This window comes from Ipomoea nil, unplaced genomic scaffold (assembly GCF_001879475.1).
Source record: "Ipomoea nil cultivar Tokyo-kokei standard unplaced genomic scaffold, Asagao_1.1 scaffold3056, whole genome shotgun sequence".
Classification (NCBI taxonomy): domain Eukaryota; kingdom Viridiplantae; phylum Streptophyta; class Magnoliopsida; order Solanales; family Convolvulaceae; genus Ipomoea; species Ipomoea nil.
This window is the reverse complement of record NW_017619484.1, coordinates 3,049,878-3,070,258: the sequence shown is the minus strand read 5'-3', so window position 1 is coordinate 3,070,258 and position 20,381 is coordinate 3,049,878. Positions and strand designations below refer to the sequence as shown.

Genomic DNA, 20,381 nt, shown 5'->3' with positions numbered 1-20,381 from the left:
AGTACTATGAAATCTTTATCTTGCAAGCGCCTGTTGATATTTGACAGTACTAATTTTCCCCTACATGTTTCATGTGTTGCGAGATGTGTGTCGTAAATTCTCATGTGAAAGTATTGAACAAAATAGTACTACCTCCGTCCCATTTTATGTGTCTTAGTTCGGTAAACGAGGCTTGACTGAAGTTATTTTTAATCTAATTTTAAATATATACAAAATTTATATATTTAGAAACTACAATAAAAGTAATATTAAACACAAAAAATCAAATTTAAAAATAAGTAAAAAATACTAAAGAAAATAAACAAAGAAGAAAGAGTTAGTTTGACCCAATGAATAGTAAGTAGGACAGATAAAATGGGACAAATGGAGTAATATTTATTATATTTGTAGAAGGTTCATGAGTAGTATTTCCTGTTCTAGTTCCATAACTTGTTTACTTAATAGCAACAACAATGACTCTGCAGGAAATTCGAATACTAAGTATTTTTGTTGTCAAGGTTGATACTGATTTTGCCTTTAATCCAAACAGGTCGAGTCTAAAACATGAAATGAATTGTAAATTTATATTAGTTCAAATATATTTAAAGGATGCACAATAAGTATTTTACATGCAAGATCAATGAATGCTGCAACGATGGCTATTTTTGAAATTTCTTCATTTTCTAGATTTGCAAGATTGATTGCGGAATTGTTGTAGTCTCGGCATCATTTTGATACGTCAAGTGTGTCACGATGTTTTATTGCCTGACATTGGCATTTTTAATAATGCGTATTAAATGTAGCTACGTAAGATACTGGTTTAATTACCATTTACATATTATTATCAGCATAAAAGTATATCGGTCCTTTAGGTGTTATGCTCGAGTTACTTTTGGTTCAACCATTATTGTTGAATGAGTTCTTGTGGTAGAGAAATTCATAGTTTATTTAAGGAATAAAATTAGATAAGGTATTAAAAATTAATACATTTTAAATCACCTTAATGAAAAAAAATGATTTACATTTAAAGTTAACAACTGTAATGTAATCCAGAAATATTACGACGGGGTAGTTTTCCGCTTCAATTTCTTGGATTATTTGAATATCCTCTTTGTCAACAAATCCTCTCGAAGAAGTTAATATGACTGACTTCAAACTGTTTTTTATTTTTTCCATGGTATTAAAAAGTATTTGGTAAATAAATATATAACATATTTTGTATTATAACTTTGATATTTAATTACAAGGTAGTGTAAAATGATGACAATGGACAATATAGTGAATTTAATTAAGAGTTAATTCCACCGGAGGTCCCTTGTCTTTGGTGGCAATTCCAAATTTAGTCTCAGACTATCGTTTTTGTCATTTTACATCCCATGCTATCGTTTTTAGACACTTTTAGTCCTTCTCATGATATTTTCTATTTTTAGTAAGAGCATTTTTGTCTCTTCATATTTTTCATTTGTTATTTTTCTAGTTTCAACAAGTTTAATTGGTTTAGGATTTTACTAAAACTTGGTTGAAAAATATGGTTACTAAAAGTTAGAGGTTACCTAAAGTTCTAAACCAATTAAACTGGTTGAAACCTGAAAAATAACAAAAGAAAAATATGAAAAGACAAAAATGTCCTTACTAAAAATAGAAAATATCATGAGAAGGACTAAAAGTGTCCAAAAAACAATAGTCTGGGATGTAAAATGACAAAAATGATAGTCTGAGACTAAATTTGGAATTGTCACCAAAGACAAGGGACCTCCGGTGGAATTAACTCATTTAATTAATTAATAAATTTGAAGGTAAAGAATCGTTGCATTGTAGAAAATAAAGATAATAAAAGTAATGAAATTATTATATCCCTTTTAAAATTTTTTGATAATGAATATTTTTTTTTAATAAAGGCATTATAGACATTTAATTCTAAATTAAAGAGGTGCTTATGTATTATTTTTTATTCTAGCTATTAATATATTTAATTTAATAATAGTAATAGAGTGTGGTACTTTTCATCCACAACAATGAAGTCATTGATTTAAAAAAAAAAAATACATTCGTTATTGATACAAATTGTTTTGGAAGTTTGTCAATGACAATTATTACAATTACTGTCAATAGAGGATGATAATGATATACGAACCAGAACGTTGCGGCGGTTGCTAATCACGCGTCACTCCAGAGTCCAGAAAATCGCCGGCATGTATGAACTCTTGAGCAGCGAAGAAATCCGAGAGTTCCGTCAGAGTCACCGGCTAGCCGTGAGTAGCTAAAGAAGACGCCATGGTTCAAAACTCCGACTGAAGTCCGCGAAAAACGTATAGGTTCTGTTCGTCAAGGGAGACTGGACGCCCGGCAAGCGATAGCTCTTCCACCAACACTTGCGCCGACCAAGAAATTCTATTACAGTCGAATTACCCTGACGAAGAGACTGCAACTAACCAAGCAAGCGCAATGCCCGAGCTCGCGTTGAAGAACCTAAAGACAACTCAATTGACTCCCAAATTTGTCTCGACGTCGTACGACCAACTTCTAAGTGCATAACCTCTTCGGACAGTGGGGAAATCAGCATAGACATGATCGATTGATGTTGTTGGTATTAGTGTTATTATTATTTCAGATTATTATTTTATAATATAGTCTTGTAATATATAGTTGTTATTAGTTAGTCAAAGCTTGTTCTATATGTCAGGGACAGTTAGAGTTTTAGTTGTTCTGATATACTCTGTAATCTCTATCTGTTTTGAATTGAATCGAAGACATTCTCTAATCTGGTATCAGCCGGGACTCGATCCTATTTTCTAATCTCCACCGTAAATTTTCCCCCTTCCACCGTAACCTCCACGGTCAAATCATTCGATCCTCCACCTTCCACCCAAGATGTCTTCGAACTCCTCCGAAGCTACGCCTTCCGCTGCTGCCGCCGGAGCACCATCTCCGACCGCCGGCAATTCTCTCTCGGGCGCCCACCACTACGTCACCATGAAGCTGACTTCCCGGAACTTTTTGTTCTGGCGTACACAGCTGCTCCCATTCCTTAGGAGCCAGGATCTCCTCGGATATGTGGATGGTAGTCTGCCCTGCCCACCTGCAACCATAGCCGCACCGTCGTCCTCTGCCGGATCCGGCACCATTCCGGCGGCGAGTGTCGTTCCTAATCCAGCGTTCCACGCTTGGGTCAAGCAGGACCAAGCGATCCTCTCTCTTGTGATCTCCTCAATGTCAGATGAGGTCCTGTACCTAGCTCTTGGCCGCAACACGTCTGCTGCAATATGGGAATCCATTACCACGGCGTTAGGTTCCTCCAGCCAAGCTAGGTGTCTCAATTTGTTGGGACAATTCCAGCTTCTCCGCCAAGGGAATTCCACCACCGCCGATTATCTTGGGCGTGCGGGGGTGTTGGTGGAATCTCTCATTCAAGCCGGACGGCCCTTGTCGTTGATGGAACAAAACCTGTACGTCATTCGCGGGTTGCGTCCAGAACTCAAGACCTTGGCTGCCTCATTCACCTTCGGCAACGCTGTTACGCTCTCACATCTCTCGGATTACCTGTAGGCGAATGAATTCATTCTCGTCGATGAATATCCTTCGGTCGACGGAACTGCTGCCCACACTGCTTTTTACGCTGGCTCGGGTCGTGGTTCGTCTACTGGAGGGGGACGGCAGCAGCAACAGCAGTCCGGTGGCCGAGGCTCGCAGCAGTCCGGTGGCCGAGGAGGGCGCGGTGGCCGGCAGAACAGAGGAGGACGCGGAGGTCCACGGTGCCAGATCTGTCGGTCCCATGGACATTCCGCCATATACTGCTTCAAGAGGTACCATCCGCAACCTGCTGCACCGCAAGCCACGTGGCCGTGTCAGGTGAGACTCCGCCGGCGCCGGTGCATGCTCCTCCAGATGTAAACATAATGGTCCAGTCAGAAGAATACACTGGTTCTGATGTGCTCCGTGTGGGCAATGGTGCAGGTTTGGCCATTACTAGAGTCGGTCGTGCATCCCTCCCGTCCGCGTCAAAGTCTCTTAATTTAAACAATATATTACATGTTCCACATCTATCGGTCCCGTTACTTTCTGTACATAAATTTACAGTAGATAACGGTGTTTATTTTGAGTTTCATGATTCTTGTTTCTTTGTGAAGGATTCCATAACCAAAGCGGTCCTGCTTAGGGGTCCAGTTACAGGCGGTCTCTACAAGCTTTCGGCGTCACCTTCACATTTTGCATATGTCAGTTCCCAGGCCACTCCTACAGTTTGGCACCGAAGGCTCGGTCACCCGCACAAAACGGTCCAGAATAAAGTCCTACAAATTTGCCCAGTCAAACCCAATAAAAATGATCCGGTCAACTCTTGCGTTTCGTGTCACTTGGGGAAATCGTCGCGGTTTAAATTAGACAATGTACTACGTTCTAGTGAAAATGTACTAGATCTTATTTTTACCGATATTTGGGGACCATCCCCGGTCCTGTCTGTTAGTGGATATCGTTATTTTTGTTTGTTTGTAGATGATTTCTCCCGTTTCTGCTGGTTTTATCCGTTACGGGTAAAATCAGACATATATAAATGTTTCGAGTCGTTTCGTGTTCTGGTCGAGCGCCAATTTGGGCGTTCTATAAAGTCAATCCAATTGGATCTAGGGGGTGAATACAGAAAATTACACACTGTATTTCAAACCTTAGGCATTAATCATCGCCAGTCATGTGCATATACACATGAGCAAAATGGGCGTGTAGAGCGCCGCAATCGACACATTGTCGAAATGGGCCTAACTCTACTTGCTGAGGGCCAAGTACCTCATGAATACTGGGAATATGCCTTTGAAACGGCCACTGTCTTAATCAATTACTTACCATCTTCTGCTATTAATTATGATAGCCCATACTCGCGTCTGTTCAAAGCACCACCTCCATACACCTTTCTTCGCGTCTTTGGGTGCCAGTGTTACCCGTATCTACGCCCGTATAACAGGCATAAGATAGAGTATCGCTCCACCCCGTGCGTCTTCCTAGGTTATCCACCCTCCTTTAGGGGATATAGATGCACTGACTTGGCTACTGGTAAGACCTATATCTGTCGCCATGTCCGTTTTGATGAACATGTGTTTCCCTTTTCAGCGAAGAAAGTGCAACAAGTTACGCCTCCCCCGAGCTTACCGTGGGCGGCAGCACCTGTTGTCACGACGAGTACATCTTTGGTACTCACTGATCCGCCGAGTCCACAAGAGGTTGTTGAGCCTGACCCCATGCCCTTAGCTCGTGATCCACCGCAGCTGGCAATCACCCACACCGCACCGGTTCGAACCCGGAAAAGGCGTGTTCAGTTGCAAGGACGAGACCATGTCATGCGTCTCCGGCACATGACTAAAGGTACAGACGAGCCCTTTCAGGCCTTAACTATCACTGCAGACCCGACGTGTTATTCCCAGGCCGTTGGGCATGCCCATTGGCGTGAGGCCATGGATCAGGAGTTTAATGCTCTTCTCCATAATCATACTTGGCGCCTTGTCCCACCAGAACCCCATATGAATATAATTGGGTGCAAATGGGTGTTTCGCACCAAGCGCACCGCGGATGGTTCAGTAGAGCGGTATAAGGCTCGTTTGGTTGCCAAGGGGTTTAACCAGGTTGCCAGGGAGGACTTCTTCGACACATTTAGCCCTGTCGTCAAACCCACTACTGTACGCATGTTGTTTTCTTTGGCGGTATCCAAAGGTTGGACTTTACGGCAGTTGGATGTCCACAACGCCTTTCTAAACGGCCATCTGGACGAAACAGTTTATATGAAACAGCCGCCGGGGTACGAGGACCCCACCACACCGGGTCATGTTTGTCATCTACAGCGGTCCTTATATGGATTGAAGCAGGCGCCCAGGGCCTGGTTCAAGCGTCTTCACGATTTTCTACTGTACACAGGCTTCCAGGCGTCCAAAACCGATGTTTCTTTGTTTTACTACACTGCAGGAGATTCTCGAGTGTTTTTGTTAGTCTACGTAGATGACATCATTATGATGGGCAATGATGTCAAGCTTGTGGCCACTTTACTTCAAAAACTGTCTACGACCTTCAAAATACGAGATCTAGGGACCTCGGGATTCTTTTTGGGTATCGAGACAGTTGTGGTAGGTACTGGTCTTCTCTTATCACAACGGCGCTATATGACAGATCTGCTTGGTCGTTCGGGTATGGTAGACTGCAAGCCCCTTACTACTCCAGCTGCTGTAACCAAACCAACCACTACGGTGGACACCCCGTATGATAATCCGACGCAGTATCGGCGTATTGTTGGCACGTTACAGTATTTAACGATCACTCGACCAGACTTGGCTTATGCGGTCAATCGGCTCTGTCAATTCATGCATTCCCCAACCGAAGGACACTGGAATCTAGTCAAACGTGTGCTGCGTTATATCAAGGGTACCTTAGACTATGGGTTGCAATTCACACCGTCTACTTCTACTGTCATTCATGCCTACTCTGATTCAGACTGGGCTGGCTGTCCCATTGACAGGAAGAGTACTAGTGGTTATGCTGTTTACTTGGGTTCCAATCTCATCTCATGGCTATCCAAGAAACAGCGCACTGTGGCTCGTTCTTCCACTGAAGCTGAGTATAAGTCCTTGGCTGATGTTTCGGCTGAGGTTACCTGGATTGTTTCGTTACTCAAGGAGCTTGGGTTACACTCTGGTCAACCTGCGACTCTGTGGTGTGACAATCTTGGTGCTACGTATTTGTGTGCAAACCCGGTTTTTCACGCTCGCACTAAACACGTAGAGATCGACTACCACTTCGTCCGTGATAAAGTGGCTGCAGGGGATTTCGTGGTGAATTATGTGTCGACTAAAGATCAACTAGCGGATATTCTCACCAAGCCGCTACCGTCACCGCGTTTTGCTACTCTCCGAGGCAAGCTCAATATGGCCTCACTGCCACCTTGCGCTTGAGGGGGTGTATTAGTGTTATTATTATTTCAGATTATTATTTTATAATATAGTCTTGTAATATATAGTTGTTATTAGTTAGTCAAAGCTTGTTCTATATGTCAGGGACAGTTAGAGTTTTAGCTGTTCTGATATACTCTGTAATCTCTATCTGTTTTGAATTGAATCGAAGACATTCTCTAATCGTTGGACCTAGGTGGGATAGGCCGGATTTAATACTGGAGGAGCAGAAGCATCACCAGAAGCTGGAGACACCATAGCCGGCGGATACGGGAAGCTACCGTCAACATACCCGAGCAAGTTTTGACCACAAAGAAACGGGACCAATTGTGTACGCCAGAAAAGATAATTACGAGTTGTCAATTTGATAGAAACAAAATGATGCGCCGACAACAAGGAAACGGTGCAACAGGTGGTGGTAAAGCAGAAATAAGCTTCAGAAACAGTCCGCTTGGAACTAGAAGAACTGTCATTGGCCGCCATTAGAGTCCCGGTGTTCATTTTTGTAATAGTGGGCCAAAAGGGAACTAAGAAGACTTAGAGAATCAAACCAAAATTAGTATTTATTTAGACTATCGTTTTTAGACTAAGTATTTAGACTATCGATTTTACAAAGTTGCAAACATTTATTTTAGTGCTAATTATAATGAATCTCCTATATTATCTTGCATTAATATACTTTGAATTGCCTATTTAAATAAATAAATTCGACATTTAGTTACCTATGTATGAATTTCTCCTATGTAATCTCGGATTGATATATTTTGAAATATTTATTTAAATATAAACATTAAGCATTAGCTATTCGCGCAATGAGCGTGTAAAACTAGTATTGTTATATGACTAAGTTTGTTAAAAAATCGAAGGAAAACATATCGAGAGTTGAGTGTTTTTTTTTTTTTTTTTTTTTGGAAGTAAGACATTATAAAAAAATCAATAACAATAATTAATAACAAATAAAAATAATACAAAAATGCAAAACTGTCTGCTATATATCTCATCTCACCCAAAAAATGAGACAATGCAAAATGTAAGGTTGCTGAGTATTGAGAAAAAATAAAATAAAAAAAAGGTTAGTCCTAAAGAATTTGGAGCAGCTCGTAAGCGCCAAATACAGTGATAAATTAAGCATCACGAAGACCTGCAAAACCAACAATTTCAGAGTCTTAAGCACAATCTGGGAAACCATAATTGTCAAAGGTAAATTAAACAATGTCCATATTTTATATTGGCATTGGACAAGAACCACTCACCACAGATTGCATATATGCAATGGGTGCTCAAAGCATAGATAGAGATAATATAAACTACAGTAGTGTTATTATATTGGTGTAGCATGTATATATATATATAGGGGGAATAGAGTGTTTATGTAAAAAGTAAAGATTAATCTCAACTGTCTCATTAATAATTGAGAGTCAATTTTATAATTATTGAGACCTTTTTGAGAGGAGGCAAACTTAAAAATTTAGTAATACTAAGATTCTAGCAATTAGGTATGACTATGCCCAGACTTTTTACCAGAAAGGTGTTCTCACCTGATAACAAATTAAACAAAGAAGCAGACACCAGAGACCATCTAGAATTCTTCCATTGTTTCTATATATAGTAACAACGTACGTACTCATCTTGCATTAATTGTCCAATTGATCCTGTAATCCGGAAACTCTTTGCCGAAGCAATGGCTCCAAATGTAAAGCAGGAATCTCCATTTGCCACCTAATTGCTTCATACATCTCATTCCATGCTTGTTGTGTCTCATCAACATTGTACCCTAAAATATAATAATGGTGCAGCTAGTAATTAATTTATCATTACATGACATGACATTTCGGGGGGAAACACTGCTCCAAGAAGCTGATTTACCACCTCAAAACGCCATTCAGCGGCATTTTGAGAAGAAATGCTGCTTCAAGAAGCTGATTTACCACCTCAAAACGCCATTCAGCGGCATTTTAGGAAGGAATGCTGCTCCAAGAAGCTGATTTACCACCTCAAAACGCCATTGAGCGGCATTTCGAGAAGAAATGCTGCTCCAAGAAACTGATTTACCACCTCAAATGCCATTCAACGGCATTTCGAGAAGAAATGTTGCTCCAAAAAGCTGATTTACCACCTCAAAACGCTATTCAGCGGCATTTCGAGAAGAAATGCTGCTCCAAGAAGCTGATTTACCATCTCAAAACGCCATTCAACGGCATTTCGAGAAGAAATGCTGCTCCAAGAAGCTGATTTACCAAACACTGTAATTGGCTTATTTGGTCATGTCAAACAGCCCACAATGTTGTAATTGGCTTATTTGACCATGTCAAACAGCCCACAATGTTATGATTGGCTTATTTGACCATGTCAAACAGCCCACAATGTTTTTGTTTTTTTTGGTATCTATTGCAGTCTAAAGAGTCAATATCCCACCGTCGGAGTTCAATCTGGTGATCATCCCTCAAGGTGAGCCACAGAGGTGCCAACTAAGCACAAGGTGCTTGGTGACAGCAAAGAATGCTAAATCAGTCAAATTTGGCTGATCAGTTGTATCACCAAACATGGCCAAAGTTTGAAAAAAAAAACAAAAAATCTAGCTTACCTTCCATTGCGTTGGAACAATGGTTCTTTACCATAACAGCAATATCTTCAGGAGATGCTCCAGCAAGTTCAAATTTATGAGAAGCAGCACCCAAACAGTATTCCCAGTTAGGCTCTCCCAGTTTGAACTCCACAACTGATCTTTCATACAACATAGTCCCCCACAGAAGATTCACCTGAGACCTAATATTGGCAGCCTGCTCTGCAGTTTCCTCTGCAGATATCTCTGAAAACAAATTCCCCAGTTTCATTTGCTGCAACAGTCCCCGAGATCCCCCGCTTTGATTATTCGCCACTTCAATCAGATGCTGCACCAATGCCTCCTCCCACATCTTTATACCCCTCTCCATATTCTTGCTCGAGTTGTTGTAAAGCTGAAGAACTTCCGAAGAAGGCCACGACTCGAGATCTGTGTCTGTGTTAATCGCGTAATACCAAGACAGTTTCGCCTGCTCGAACTGGAGCTGCCCCAGAGCGATAATGGCTTCGTAGAAATTCGGTTTGATCTTCAGTGCCTCTTCGAATCTTTTCCCAGCCATTGTGTATTCCTTTTGCACTAAAGTAAAGGCATCTGTTATCTGTTTCATAATGGATTCTGAATCTCCCACATTATATTCATCTGTGAAAGCCCTTCTCCTTGCCCTGGACATCAGAGCATTCCCCCAGTTAAATAGCCCCAGAGCAGCTAGATCTTGAAACTTCTCTTCAGATGTGCTTAAAATGTCTTGAGCTTCTTCACTCGTCACCGTTTCTTCCATGGCCTCCGAGTATAGCTTCACACCGACATCGTGCAAGTCCAAATAACAATCTGACTCGAACCCAACGCAGTGCTTGAACAAATACGCGAAATGGATGGTCCAATCATCAATAACACAAGATGTAGTACTACTACTCCCCTTTCTTGTTCCTGGGCTCTCCATTTCTTCAGCTATTAGCTTTGTTTGGTTCTCATATTCTTCTTCTTCTGCTTCTTCTTCTTCTTTTTCGTCCTCGGCTTTATCTTCCTCCTGTTTCATCGTCTCGAGTAACAGAGGGTCTTGGTCGGGGTTAACATCTACGATATGAAGTCTGATGAAACCATGGGGGGCAACTGAGGATTGAGCCCACCTAAACTCCTCACTTGTGGTCATTGTCACCATGTCGCCTTCTTGGTCCTTGTATTTGATTAGGATGGAGTTACAGTTTGGGAAGCGGTTACATATGATCTCCCGGAGCTTCAAGACGGTGCAATCCGTGGGAACTTGGGCAAATCTTATGTCGTCTCCGAATATTAGTTTCACTGTTCTTCTCGGCTCTATAGCAGCAGCAGCAACAGCTTCGTTAGTTTCAGTCATTATTTCCCCAACCACCAATTTGTCTTCAGCCTTTCTTTCCTCCTCGGATTTGTTCTTATCCTTCTTTTCAACCTTTTTGTTCTTCTCACAATTGCATTTGGGAACCTCCTTCTCCTTCTTCTCCTTCTTCTTCTTAGCCTTCTTTTCTTCCTCGTCCTCGTTGTCGTTACCATTATCACTCAGAACCTCCTTCTTCTTCTTCTTAGCCTTCTTTTCCTCCTTCTCCTCCTTGTGGTTAGCATTATCACTCGGAACATCCTTCTCCTTCTCCTTAGCCTTCTTTTCGTCGTCCTCCTCGTTGTCGTTACCAGTATCACTCAGAATATCGAATCGGTTTTGTTCAACAGTTGTATTGGTCGCCATGCTTTCCTCACTCTTTGCTTCATCCTCATCACTGCTGCTGACCTCACTATCACTCTTCTTCTTCTTCTTCTTTTTCTTCTTCTTCTTCTTCCCCTGAATTAATCCTCCATTGGGAACTTTCTTCTTTGTCTCGAATTGATTGTCTTCGTCTTCGTCACTATTTATCCCTTGCCCATTGCCATTTCTCTTCTCCTTAGCCTTCCTAGCCTTCTTTTCTCTCTTTTTGGCGGCCCGGGAGGCGACAACCTCTGATGCGGAGTTATTGTCTTTGTCATTTTCATTGTCATTATCATCATATTCTTCTTCGTCTTCGCCTTTCTTCTTCTTCTGTCCTTTCTTCTTCTTCCCCACGGGCGACTTATCCGCCTTGAAGGAACTAGAGGAGGACAGAACAGGCGGCTCGACGTACTCCGGCACCGGGATCAAATCCACCGGAACGTCAGCCGCGCCGCCGTTTAAATCAATGGTGGCCTTCACCCGCTCCGCAATCTCCGCCGCCATGAAATTATTCTTCTCCATCCCCAGAACTCTCCTGGCGTCCCTGAGCGCCAAATCAAGGCGGCTGAGAGCCTCATAACACCGCGCCCTCTTGAGAAGCGCCTTGGTGTACATGGGATTAACCTCCAGAGCCAAATTGCATTCGTAAACCGCCTTGGGGTACTCGCTGCTCCCCATCTGCATATAACACGCCGCCATGTTGCTCCGCAGGTAGGGCACGTCTACGTGGTTTCCCGGCAGCAATTTTATGGCTTTCTCGTACATTAACATCGCCACCTCGTAATCCCTTCTCTGGAACAATCTGTTGCCTTCCTCCCTCAGCTCCTGCGACAGAGAAATGAAGGCCACCGTGTCCTTATCGTACGCTCTCGGGCTCTCCTTTTCGCATTTTCTCTTCTGCTTCCTACTTGAACCACCAATCTGTTTCTTCTTCTGTTCTTTCTGCTTCCCCATACCAGAATATAAACCCTCCAATCCAATCCAATCCAATCCAATCCAATTCAATCCAACAATATATAATTAATTACAACAACAACAACAACAAAAAATCATGTAAATATAAAACCCCAGAATCCTAAAACACACATCTATCTACAAATTAAACCTCAAACCAATTGAATTCAAAACAAATTATTGCCTAAAACAACGGATCTTTAATTCGGCCATGAATTTTGTGTTTTTTTTTCTTTCTTCCAAATTAGGATTTGTTGCAGATCATATACACAACCCCCAAACAAATCCCAATTGAAAGAAGAAATGGAGAAAAGTGAAGCGACCACGGCCCCTTTATTCGGCTGCAGATATCACTTTTGTGAATAAAATTCCTGCATTTTTCCTACACAGATCAATGTATCGAGAGATTTTGAATGACGACGACTTTTCTGAGAAATTAATTAACCCCTTTGTTTGTCTCCTTGATCTTCACTTTATTTTGGAGATCTTCCCGGGAATTCGACAGAGAAAATGCATGCAAATGCATGCAGAAAAATGGAAACAATAAACTCAAAAGCAACCACCAAAATTTGAACTTCAGATTTTTAAAATAAAAAATAAATGCAATTTTACTAATTAACGTCAAAATCCACCTAACATAAAAAGGGGTAATTTCATATACATTCCGAATTGGTTTAAGAATGTTACACTCAGACCTCTAAGTTTGTAATAAATATGTTTCAAATCCCATAAATTTTCAATAATGCAATATATACATATATGATTTAATTTCTACATACATTGCCATCAGGGGTAACTCCACTACAAATGCCCTAACAATTTTTTTAATTAATTTCAGTTAATATTCTTATATTTTTATTTAGTTAGAAAATATAAAAGTAAAATATTGAGAAAATGAACAAATAAATTGATACGAACCCGTATCAAGCCGGCACCGCTTTGAGTGGATGCAGACTCCAAAGTTGGAATTAGGGGAGGGGAAAATCAGAGGGAGAGAGGGAGGGAGGGAGAGAGGGAGAGAGATTTCAGAGAAGGAAGATGATAGGAGAGAAGAAAAAGATAATAATAATTCGCATGTCTTTCTCCTAGCATGCAGGGTGATTATATACTAAGTTACTCCTATTATGCTTAGGACTATGATTCCTAATTAATATGATATAATAATGTATTAGGACTAAACTAATGTATCCTATTACGAATAAACTTAGTCTAACAAAAGTAATCAGCCATCCATGCCGGTTTCCTTCGTTTTCTCCTTGGCCTAGTAGCATGAGCCTAGTAGCATGGGTTGTTTCTTTTCTTTCTCCCAATTCTTGATTTTCACCTTCTTCTACGGATATACTCGTATCATTATCTGGGATTACCCGGACCTGCCAATGAGTTTAGACTGGAAATATCTCCTGCGGTTATGTCATCTTGTCCATGCACTATGATTTCTTCTTCTAAGATTGGATCTTTTGTGGTTTGCTGTGTCAATTTTGACAATTTTCCTTGGAAATCCTCAAAACGAGACTCGCTGAACCGCTTTGTGACATTCCGTAAAAATTCCTTCCATGTAGTTAACATTCCATTCCTTTTCATCCATTGATACCACCCAGAAGCATTCCCTTCCATTGTGAATCCTGATATTCGCAATCGCTGTGTGTCGGGTGTATCATAAAAATCAAAATATTCTTGAATTCTAAATATCCAACCATGAGGATCTGAGCCATCAAAGCGAGGTAACTCAAGTTTCATATGAAATCGTTGAGTCCCTTGGCCACTCACCGGTTGCAAAGATGGTTGTAGATGATTATCAGGTGGAGGTCCTAAAATTCCATGTGTTTGAGGTTGCACTGCTGCATTTTTATTTGTTGTTACCATCGTTTCCAACCGTGACACGGAGGTAATGAGTTGTTGAATGAGTTGGTAATTTGTAACAGTTTGTCTATCAAAATTTTCTTGAAATTCGGCAATTGCCTGCTCCCAAGGACGAGTTGTTGATGTAGATTGGTTGTCTGACATAATGAAGTAGAATTACAGTTTTGAGTGTGTAAAAGAACAAGAAAGATGAGTTTGATGCAATGAAAGCACCAATTGATACGAACCCGTATCAAGCCGGCACCGCTTTGAGTGGATGCAGACTCCAAAGTTGGAATTAGGGGAGGGGAAAATCATAGGGAGAGAGGGAGAGATGGAGAGAGATTTCAGAGAAGGAAGATGATAGCAGAGAAGAAAAAGATAATAATAATTCGCATGTCTTTCCCCTAGCATGCATGGTGATTATATACTAAGTTACTCCTATTATGCTTAGGACTATGATTCCTAATTAATATGATATAATAATGTATTAGGACTAAACTAATGTATCCTATTACGAATAAACTTAGTCTAACAAAATTAATCAGCCATCCATGCCGGTTTCCTTCGTTTTCTCCTTGGCCTAGTAGCATGGGTTGTTTCTTTTCTTTCTCCCAATTCTTGATTTTCACCTTCTTCTACTGTGGATATACTCGTATCATAAATCCCCTAACTATTTGAAAAAATTCAATTGTACCATCAAATTGAAAAAAGAAAAAGTTTTACCAACTACCATGTAGTGTGATTGCATCAGACTTAGATTCTATGAACTGAAAATGTTTGAGAAAGTATAGAACGAATACTACCTTGTAAAGAATTATAAGTATTTCACCAATATATATATGTATATATATATATATATATATATATATATATATATATATATATAGTTTTGTGTGGTGTCACCTCACGTATTTTTTCCAATTTGGCATAATAACAATAATAATAATAATAATAATAATAATAATAATAATAATAATAATAATGCATTGTTCAACTTAATTGATTTTCACGTATCTCTTTCTCTTTGCAAATTCAATCTTCAGTTACATTTATTCTTTTTCCAAAGTTGAATCCCAAACCTTAAGGGGCCCCACGTCCCAGCCCGACATAGTATGTGAGAGAAGCAGGGGCGGAGGGATGTTAGTATTGCACCCCTCCCCCAAAAAATTTATTATTATTAATATTAATATGGGTGGATGATTTAGAGGAAAACTGTATTTGGGCGTCTTGGGCCCTTGGCCTCCCCTTCCCAAAAAAAAAAAAAATTAATAGTATATTATTATTTTTTTGGTCCCCTTCACCAAGGCAAATTATGACATTATACTGTGGAACCGTGTTCACCCCACATCGTGTCCACCTTGTAAGGTGGACACAGTTTCAAAACTGTTCATAATTATGAATATATAGTTCAAAAATTATGAATATAAAGTTCTATAATTATGAACATAGAGTTGTGAACATAATTATGAAAATATAGTTCTGTAATTATGAATATAGAGATTCATTAATTGTGAATATTTGAAGTTCAAAAATTATGGATATATAGCTTTATAATTATGAACCTATAGTTTAGTAATTGTGAACATAGAGTTCTGTAATTGTGAATATAGAGTTCAATAATCATGAATATGAAGTTCAAAAATTATGAATATATAGCTTTATAATTATAAACATATAGTTCATTAATTATGAACATAGAACCGTGTCCACCTTACAAGGTGGACACGATTCCACAGCAAAACGATTGCTTAGCTTCACCAAAGTATCTGCACTCTCCAAACAAAAACTTTTAAACTAAGCTTTCAAAATCTTATTTGATTCGCAAGTTCACAACTAGCCCCAGCCCAAAAATATGATTTCTTCTTCTTGAACATACACAATCACATATTGTCTAACATGCTCAAAATTTCTTCTTCTTGAAATATGAATATGCCAAAAATATGGCTTATACATATTTCTTATTCTTTTTTTTTTCTCAGATTCATTTATCTAAAATTAATAAATTTTTTCCTTTTTATCCACACTTCTAATTTAAATTTGTTTAAAGGGTTTTTACAATGTTTAATGCATCTTGTGTCATCTACTAAGTTGCTTATTCAAAATTTAATTAAGAGACGGTGGATGGGATGAATTAGTTGCAAGTGTGAAGTCTTTTTGTGAAACTGCCAATATAATTGTGCCGAATTTTGATGCTCAATATATTGCAAGAAGAGGAAGGTCTAGGCATCAACAAGATGGATTAACAATTGGGCAACATTACAAATTTGATATTTTTAATGCTGTGATTGATTCTCAATTACAAGAGTTGAGCAATAGGTTTGATGATAAAGCACTGAAGTTAATTATTCTCAGTTCATCGTTAGATCCAAAAGAGATGCATATATCATTCAAAATTGATGACATTTGCAAGTTGGTAAGAGAAGTTTTATCCTCAAGTTATGGAGTTAATTATTCTCAGTTCATCGTTATTCTCTCTCAAATTATGATTGGCCCCCGCACCAACAAATCCTGGCTCCACCCCTGGAGAGAAGGTAAAGCACGGTAACTTAGTGGCTCAACAGACAGGGCCAGAGGTAAATCACGATAACTCAGTGGCTCAGCAAACATGGTCAAATATTAGTGTGCACAAGCTAGGTATATATCTACTCACTTTAGGCATAATTCCCAGACTACTGCTGTCGAATTTTGAACATTGGTCTATTCTCTCAAATATTGCCTACTAAATCATTGAGCTAAGCCCGTGCGGGCAATTCCATTTATTCTTGTTTTCTTAATTTGTCAATTTAAGAAAAGAAAAATTCAAAGTTAAGTTTTTACCCATTGGACATTGACTATTGAATATATATAGAATTAGGTTTAAATGGAACCTCTGTTAACATGTGAATCTGTGTACTATTGTGCATTGTTGATCTTGATCAATCTTGTGGTTTATAATGATTTTAACCAAGTAAATATACATCACCGCAATACTACACCACGTCATTGCACCACGTCATTGGACCACTGCACAACTGCACCGGATGCACCACTGCACCACTAGTCAAATCTCAGCCGTGCAATTTCACATCTCAACGGTGCATAGGATTTCACGAGTTTACACCCAAGCAGTGGTTCTCACGTGAAAAAGGAAGTACCATGTGAAAAATGGGATGAGATCTTAGCCATAGATTAATCTTGATCGATGGACAAAAAGACATTTTTGTTATTTTAAATGCTAATAAGGGCTTTTTGTCTTTTTTCTAATATCCATAAACGTTTTCGTTAACCGCATTCTACTCTTCACATGAGATCAAAGCTCTATTCTTCTATCTCTGTACCTAAATTCCAGGTGCATAAATTTGCAAAACTTTGAAACTGTGAAAATGAAACTGTACTCCATGTGCATAATTTTGCTTCTTGAGGTGCTTAAGTTTGCACCTTAAGGTGCATAAATTTGAACTTTGAAACTGCAAAGCTGAAACGCCAAGTGTTGAATTTTGCTCCTAAAGGTGCATAATTTTTCACCTTAAGGTGCATGAATTTAAAGCGTAAGGTGCACAACTTTGAATCCTTGATTGCCTAACATTAAAAAACTTATGAATTACGACTTCCACACCGCAGGTGCATAATGTTGAACCTTAAGGAGCACAACTTTCCTCTTTAAGTTGCATGTATTTAAAGCATAAGGTGCACAACTATGAATCCTTGATTGCCTAACATTAAAAATTAGGAATTACTACTTCCACGTTGTAGGTGCATAACTTTAAACCTTAAGGTCCGAGCAACTTTCATCTTTAAGGTGCATGAATTTAAAGCGTAAGATGCACAACTTTGAATCCTTGATTGCATAACATTAAAACTTACGAATTACGACATCCACGTCATAGGTGCATAGTGTTGAACCTTAGGAACACAACTTTCCTCTTTAAGATGCATGAATTTAAAACGTAAGGTGCACAACTATGAATCCTTGATTGCCCAACATTAAAAATTAGGAATTACTACTTCCACGTCGTAGGTGCATAACTTTAAAGCTAAGGGAGCATAAATTTTCACCTTAAGGTGCATAAATTTGTAAAACATTGAAACTGCACAAATAAAACTCCATGTGCATAATTTGTAAAAATGTCCTAAATATATCCTTCAGTATATTAATTGCCGCCCAAATATCTCGAAATAGATAAAAGACTATCTAGATAATGATCGAGGATATTTTTCGAGACTAGAAGTCCATCACTTCATCGCTAAAGTGGAGCACTATCATAGAATCAGAAATTTCATGATCGCATCAAGACTGACATTGTCCTTGCAATGAAATTACTAGCAACACATAGCGCTCCTCCTACAGTTGAACATTGGAATAATATTCAAAATATCCTCCAAGTACCTTTGATTTATAAAGATTTTGGAAATTTATGCAATAAAGCGTGTGTTAGGAACAAGTGTATTTAGATTTTGATGATACCAAACTGTCTTAGATTGTAGACCCCTATTTTTCATTTATTAGAAAGTCTCATATGACATAGGCATGAAATGTTAAATCATGCACGAGACTAGTAGAATAGGTCTACATGAAGATTCAAGAATGATCGAAAAATGCTTCCAGACGAAAGAAGAATTAAAGCAAGTCTCAAATGGACTGCTTCGACAAAAGGAACCCTCGTCTAAGAAGAAAGGACGAAAGATGAAGGATAATCTTTCGTCTCTCATTCCTAAGTGACCAAGTCAAGGACAGACTTGTTGAAAGACAACTCTCATTAAAGGAAACAATGAGAATGTTGTCTATCACTCTGTTGGGCAAATCATTCAGACAAAAAGTGTCCTAGGAATGATTTTCACTAAAAACAAGGAGCATTAAAAGGCTTGTACCATCTTGTCAGAGGTCAAGGACAAAAGTCCATAATGTTTTTGGCTCCAACGGCTGTACAGTACAAGTGCATTAAATGCCTCTTTCCCACTGAGTAATACACACTGGTTTTTAGGTTTGAAATTTTCATCTCCCTCCAACAGATGGATTTTTCCACCTATAAATACCTCACTTCACCATTCAAGAAGGTGCTGGTTAACTCACTCTTTCAATCTTAAGAAAGGCTCTTCAAAGCAGTTCCATCTTCTCAACTTTTCATAACCAGTGTTTGTTGTGAAGTTTTTCAAAGCCATATCCATCCTCATACTTCACAACTTGAAGCTGTCTTGTTCTTTTCTCAAGTGAAGATCTATCCAGACATCAAGACAAGCTTCAACCTAGTGGAGAATCATCAGATTACTTTTCCAACATCTCAGCTTAGGAAGAAGTTGATAGAGATGGAGTAAACTCTAGGAGTTGAAAAACCTTTCAAGTGGCTGTCCGGCTTAGTGTTAAAGGAAGCCAGCTTGAAGTAGTTTATACTAGTAGTGATAGTGCAAACCCTTTCACGAGTTGCGAAAGAAGAGTGGAGTAGGCATAGTTGGCCGAACCACTATAAAATCTCTCCTCCATCTCTCTTTATTTATTGCTTTTACTTTCCTGTTTTGCATATCATACAACATCGACCAAACGCTAAAATTTTACCAACACGAAAGAGTGCAAAGAAAATTTAACATAAGATACTATTTCCGCTGCATATATCTCCGAAAGGAGATTAATCGAAAAGAATCGATTAGAGTCTATTCACTCCCCCCCCCCCCTCTAGACTCTCTCTGACCCTTTCGGGACTAACAATATGTTTTTCTTAGGCCACTTGGGTATTAACTCTTTGTTTTGACCCTCATGATGCTAAATCCCAACTGGTTATGTTTTGATTTACCTCCACTATCCTATATGAGGATAATAAAGTTTGTATAATACAAATTTTAAGTGGATATATTTAAAAGGATAGTGGACAAGTATATAAATATTCAACCCACGTATGCTCCAGAAGAGTCACAAGATTATTTTATAAAATTCTAAATGACAATCCTAAAGATTGTACTATATCCCCTCTCTACACTCTGTTGAAACAATGACTTTACTTTAAACTATGTAGAACTTGAAGATTATTATCTTCAGGGGGGAGACGGAAAATACATTCACTCGAATCAATCTTATAGATTGGATCTTAAAAGGGCTAATAGTTGTACTTTCGCAACATATACATACCATGTACTCTTTTCCTCACTAAGTTTTTTTCCCATTGGGTTTTTCTAGTATGGTTTTTAACAAAGCATAAGTATGATATAGTAATGTCAATGGGAAAAAGTAGCAAAATAAATGCTTAAGTAGACAAACCCCAAAATCTCGAAGATTATGCCTTGAAGGCTTAAGGTTGTACTCTTTTCCCATTAACTAAGTTTTTCCCATAGGGTTTTCTTAAGTTAAGGTTTTTAATGAGGCAATTAGTACAATATATGATTTTACAAATATCATGTACTTTCTTCAACTAGCTTTTGCCCACGTGGTTTTCCTAGT

At 39.1% G+C, this 20,381-nt stretch overlaps 1 protein-coding gene across 1 annotated transcript; it reads right to left on the bottom strand.

Moving 5' to 3' along the window:
- Positions 1–8,480: 8,480 nt before the first annotated feature.
- LOC109164088 (HSP-interacting protein-like) lies at positions 8,481–12,133 on the bottom strand. The gene is made up of 2 exons (XM_019312842.1): positions 9,487–12,133; positions 8,481–8,676 (listed from the first exon to the last, which is right to left on the bottom strand). Exons 1-2 carry the CDS (start codon positions 12,131–12,133, stop codon positions 8,537–8,539), a joined length of 2,787 nt encoding a protein of 928 aa, XP_019168387.1. The 3' UTR covers positions 8,481–8,536.
- Between the last annotated feature and the right edge of the window lie 8,248 nt (positions 12,134–20,381).

Excerpts from the sequence above, each read along its gene's own strand:
- LOC109164088 (XM_019312842.1), bottom strand. The coding sequence starts at position 12,133 with ATGGGGAAGCAGAAAGAACAGAAGAAGAAACAGATTGGTGGTTCAAGT. Across the intron at positions 8,677-9,486 it reads TTGTTCCAACGCAATGGAAG|GGTACAATGTTGATGAGACA; the intron begins GTAAGCTAGATT and ends ATTATATTTTAG.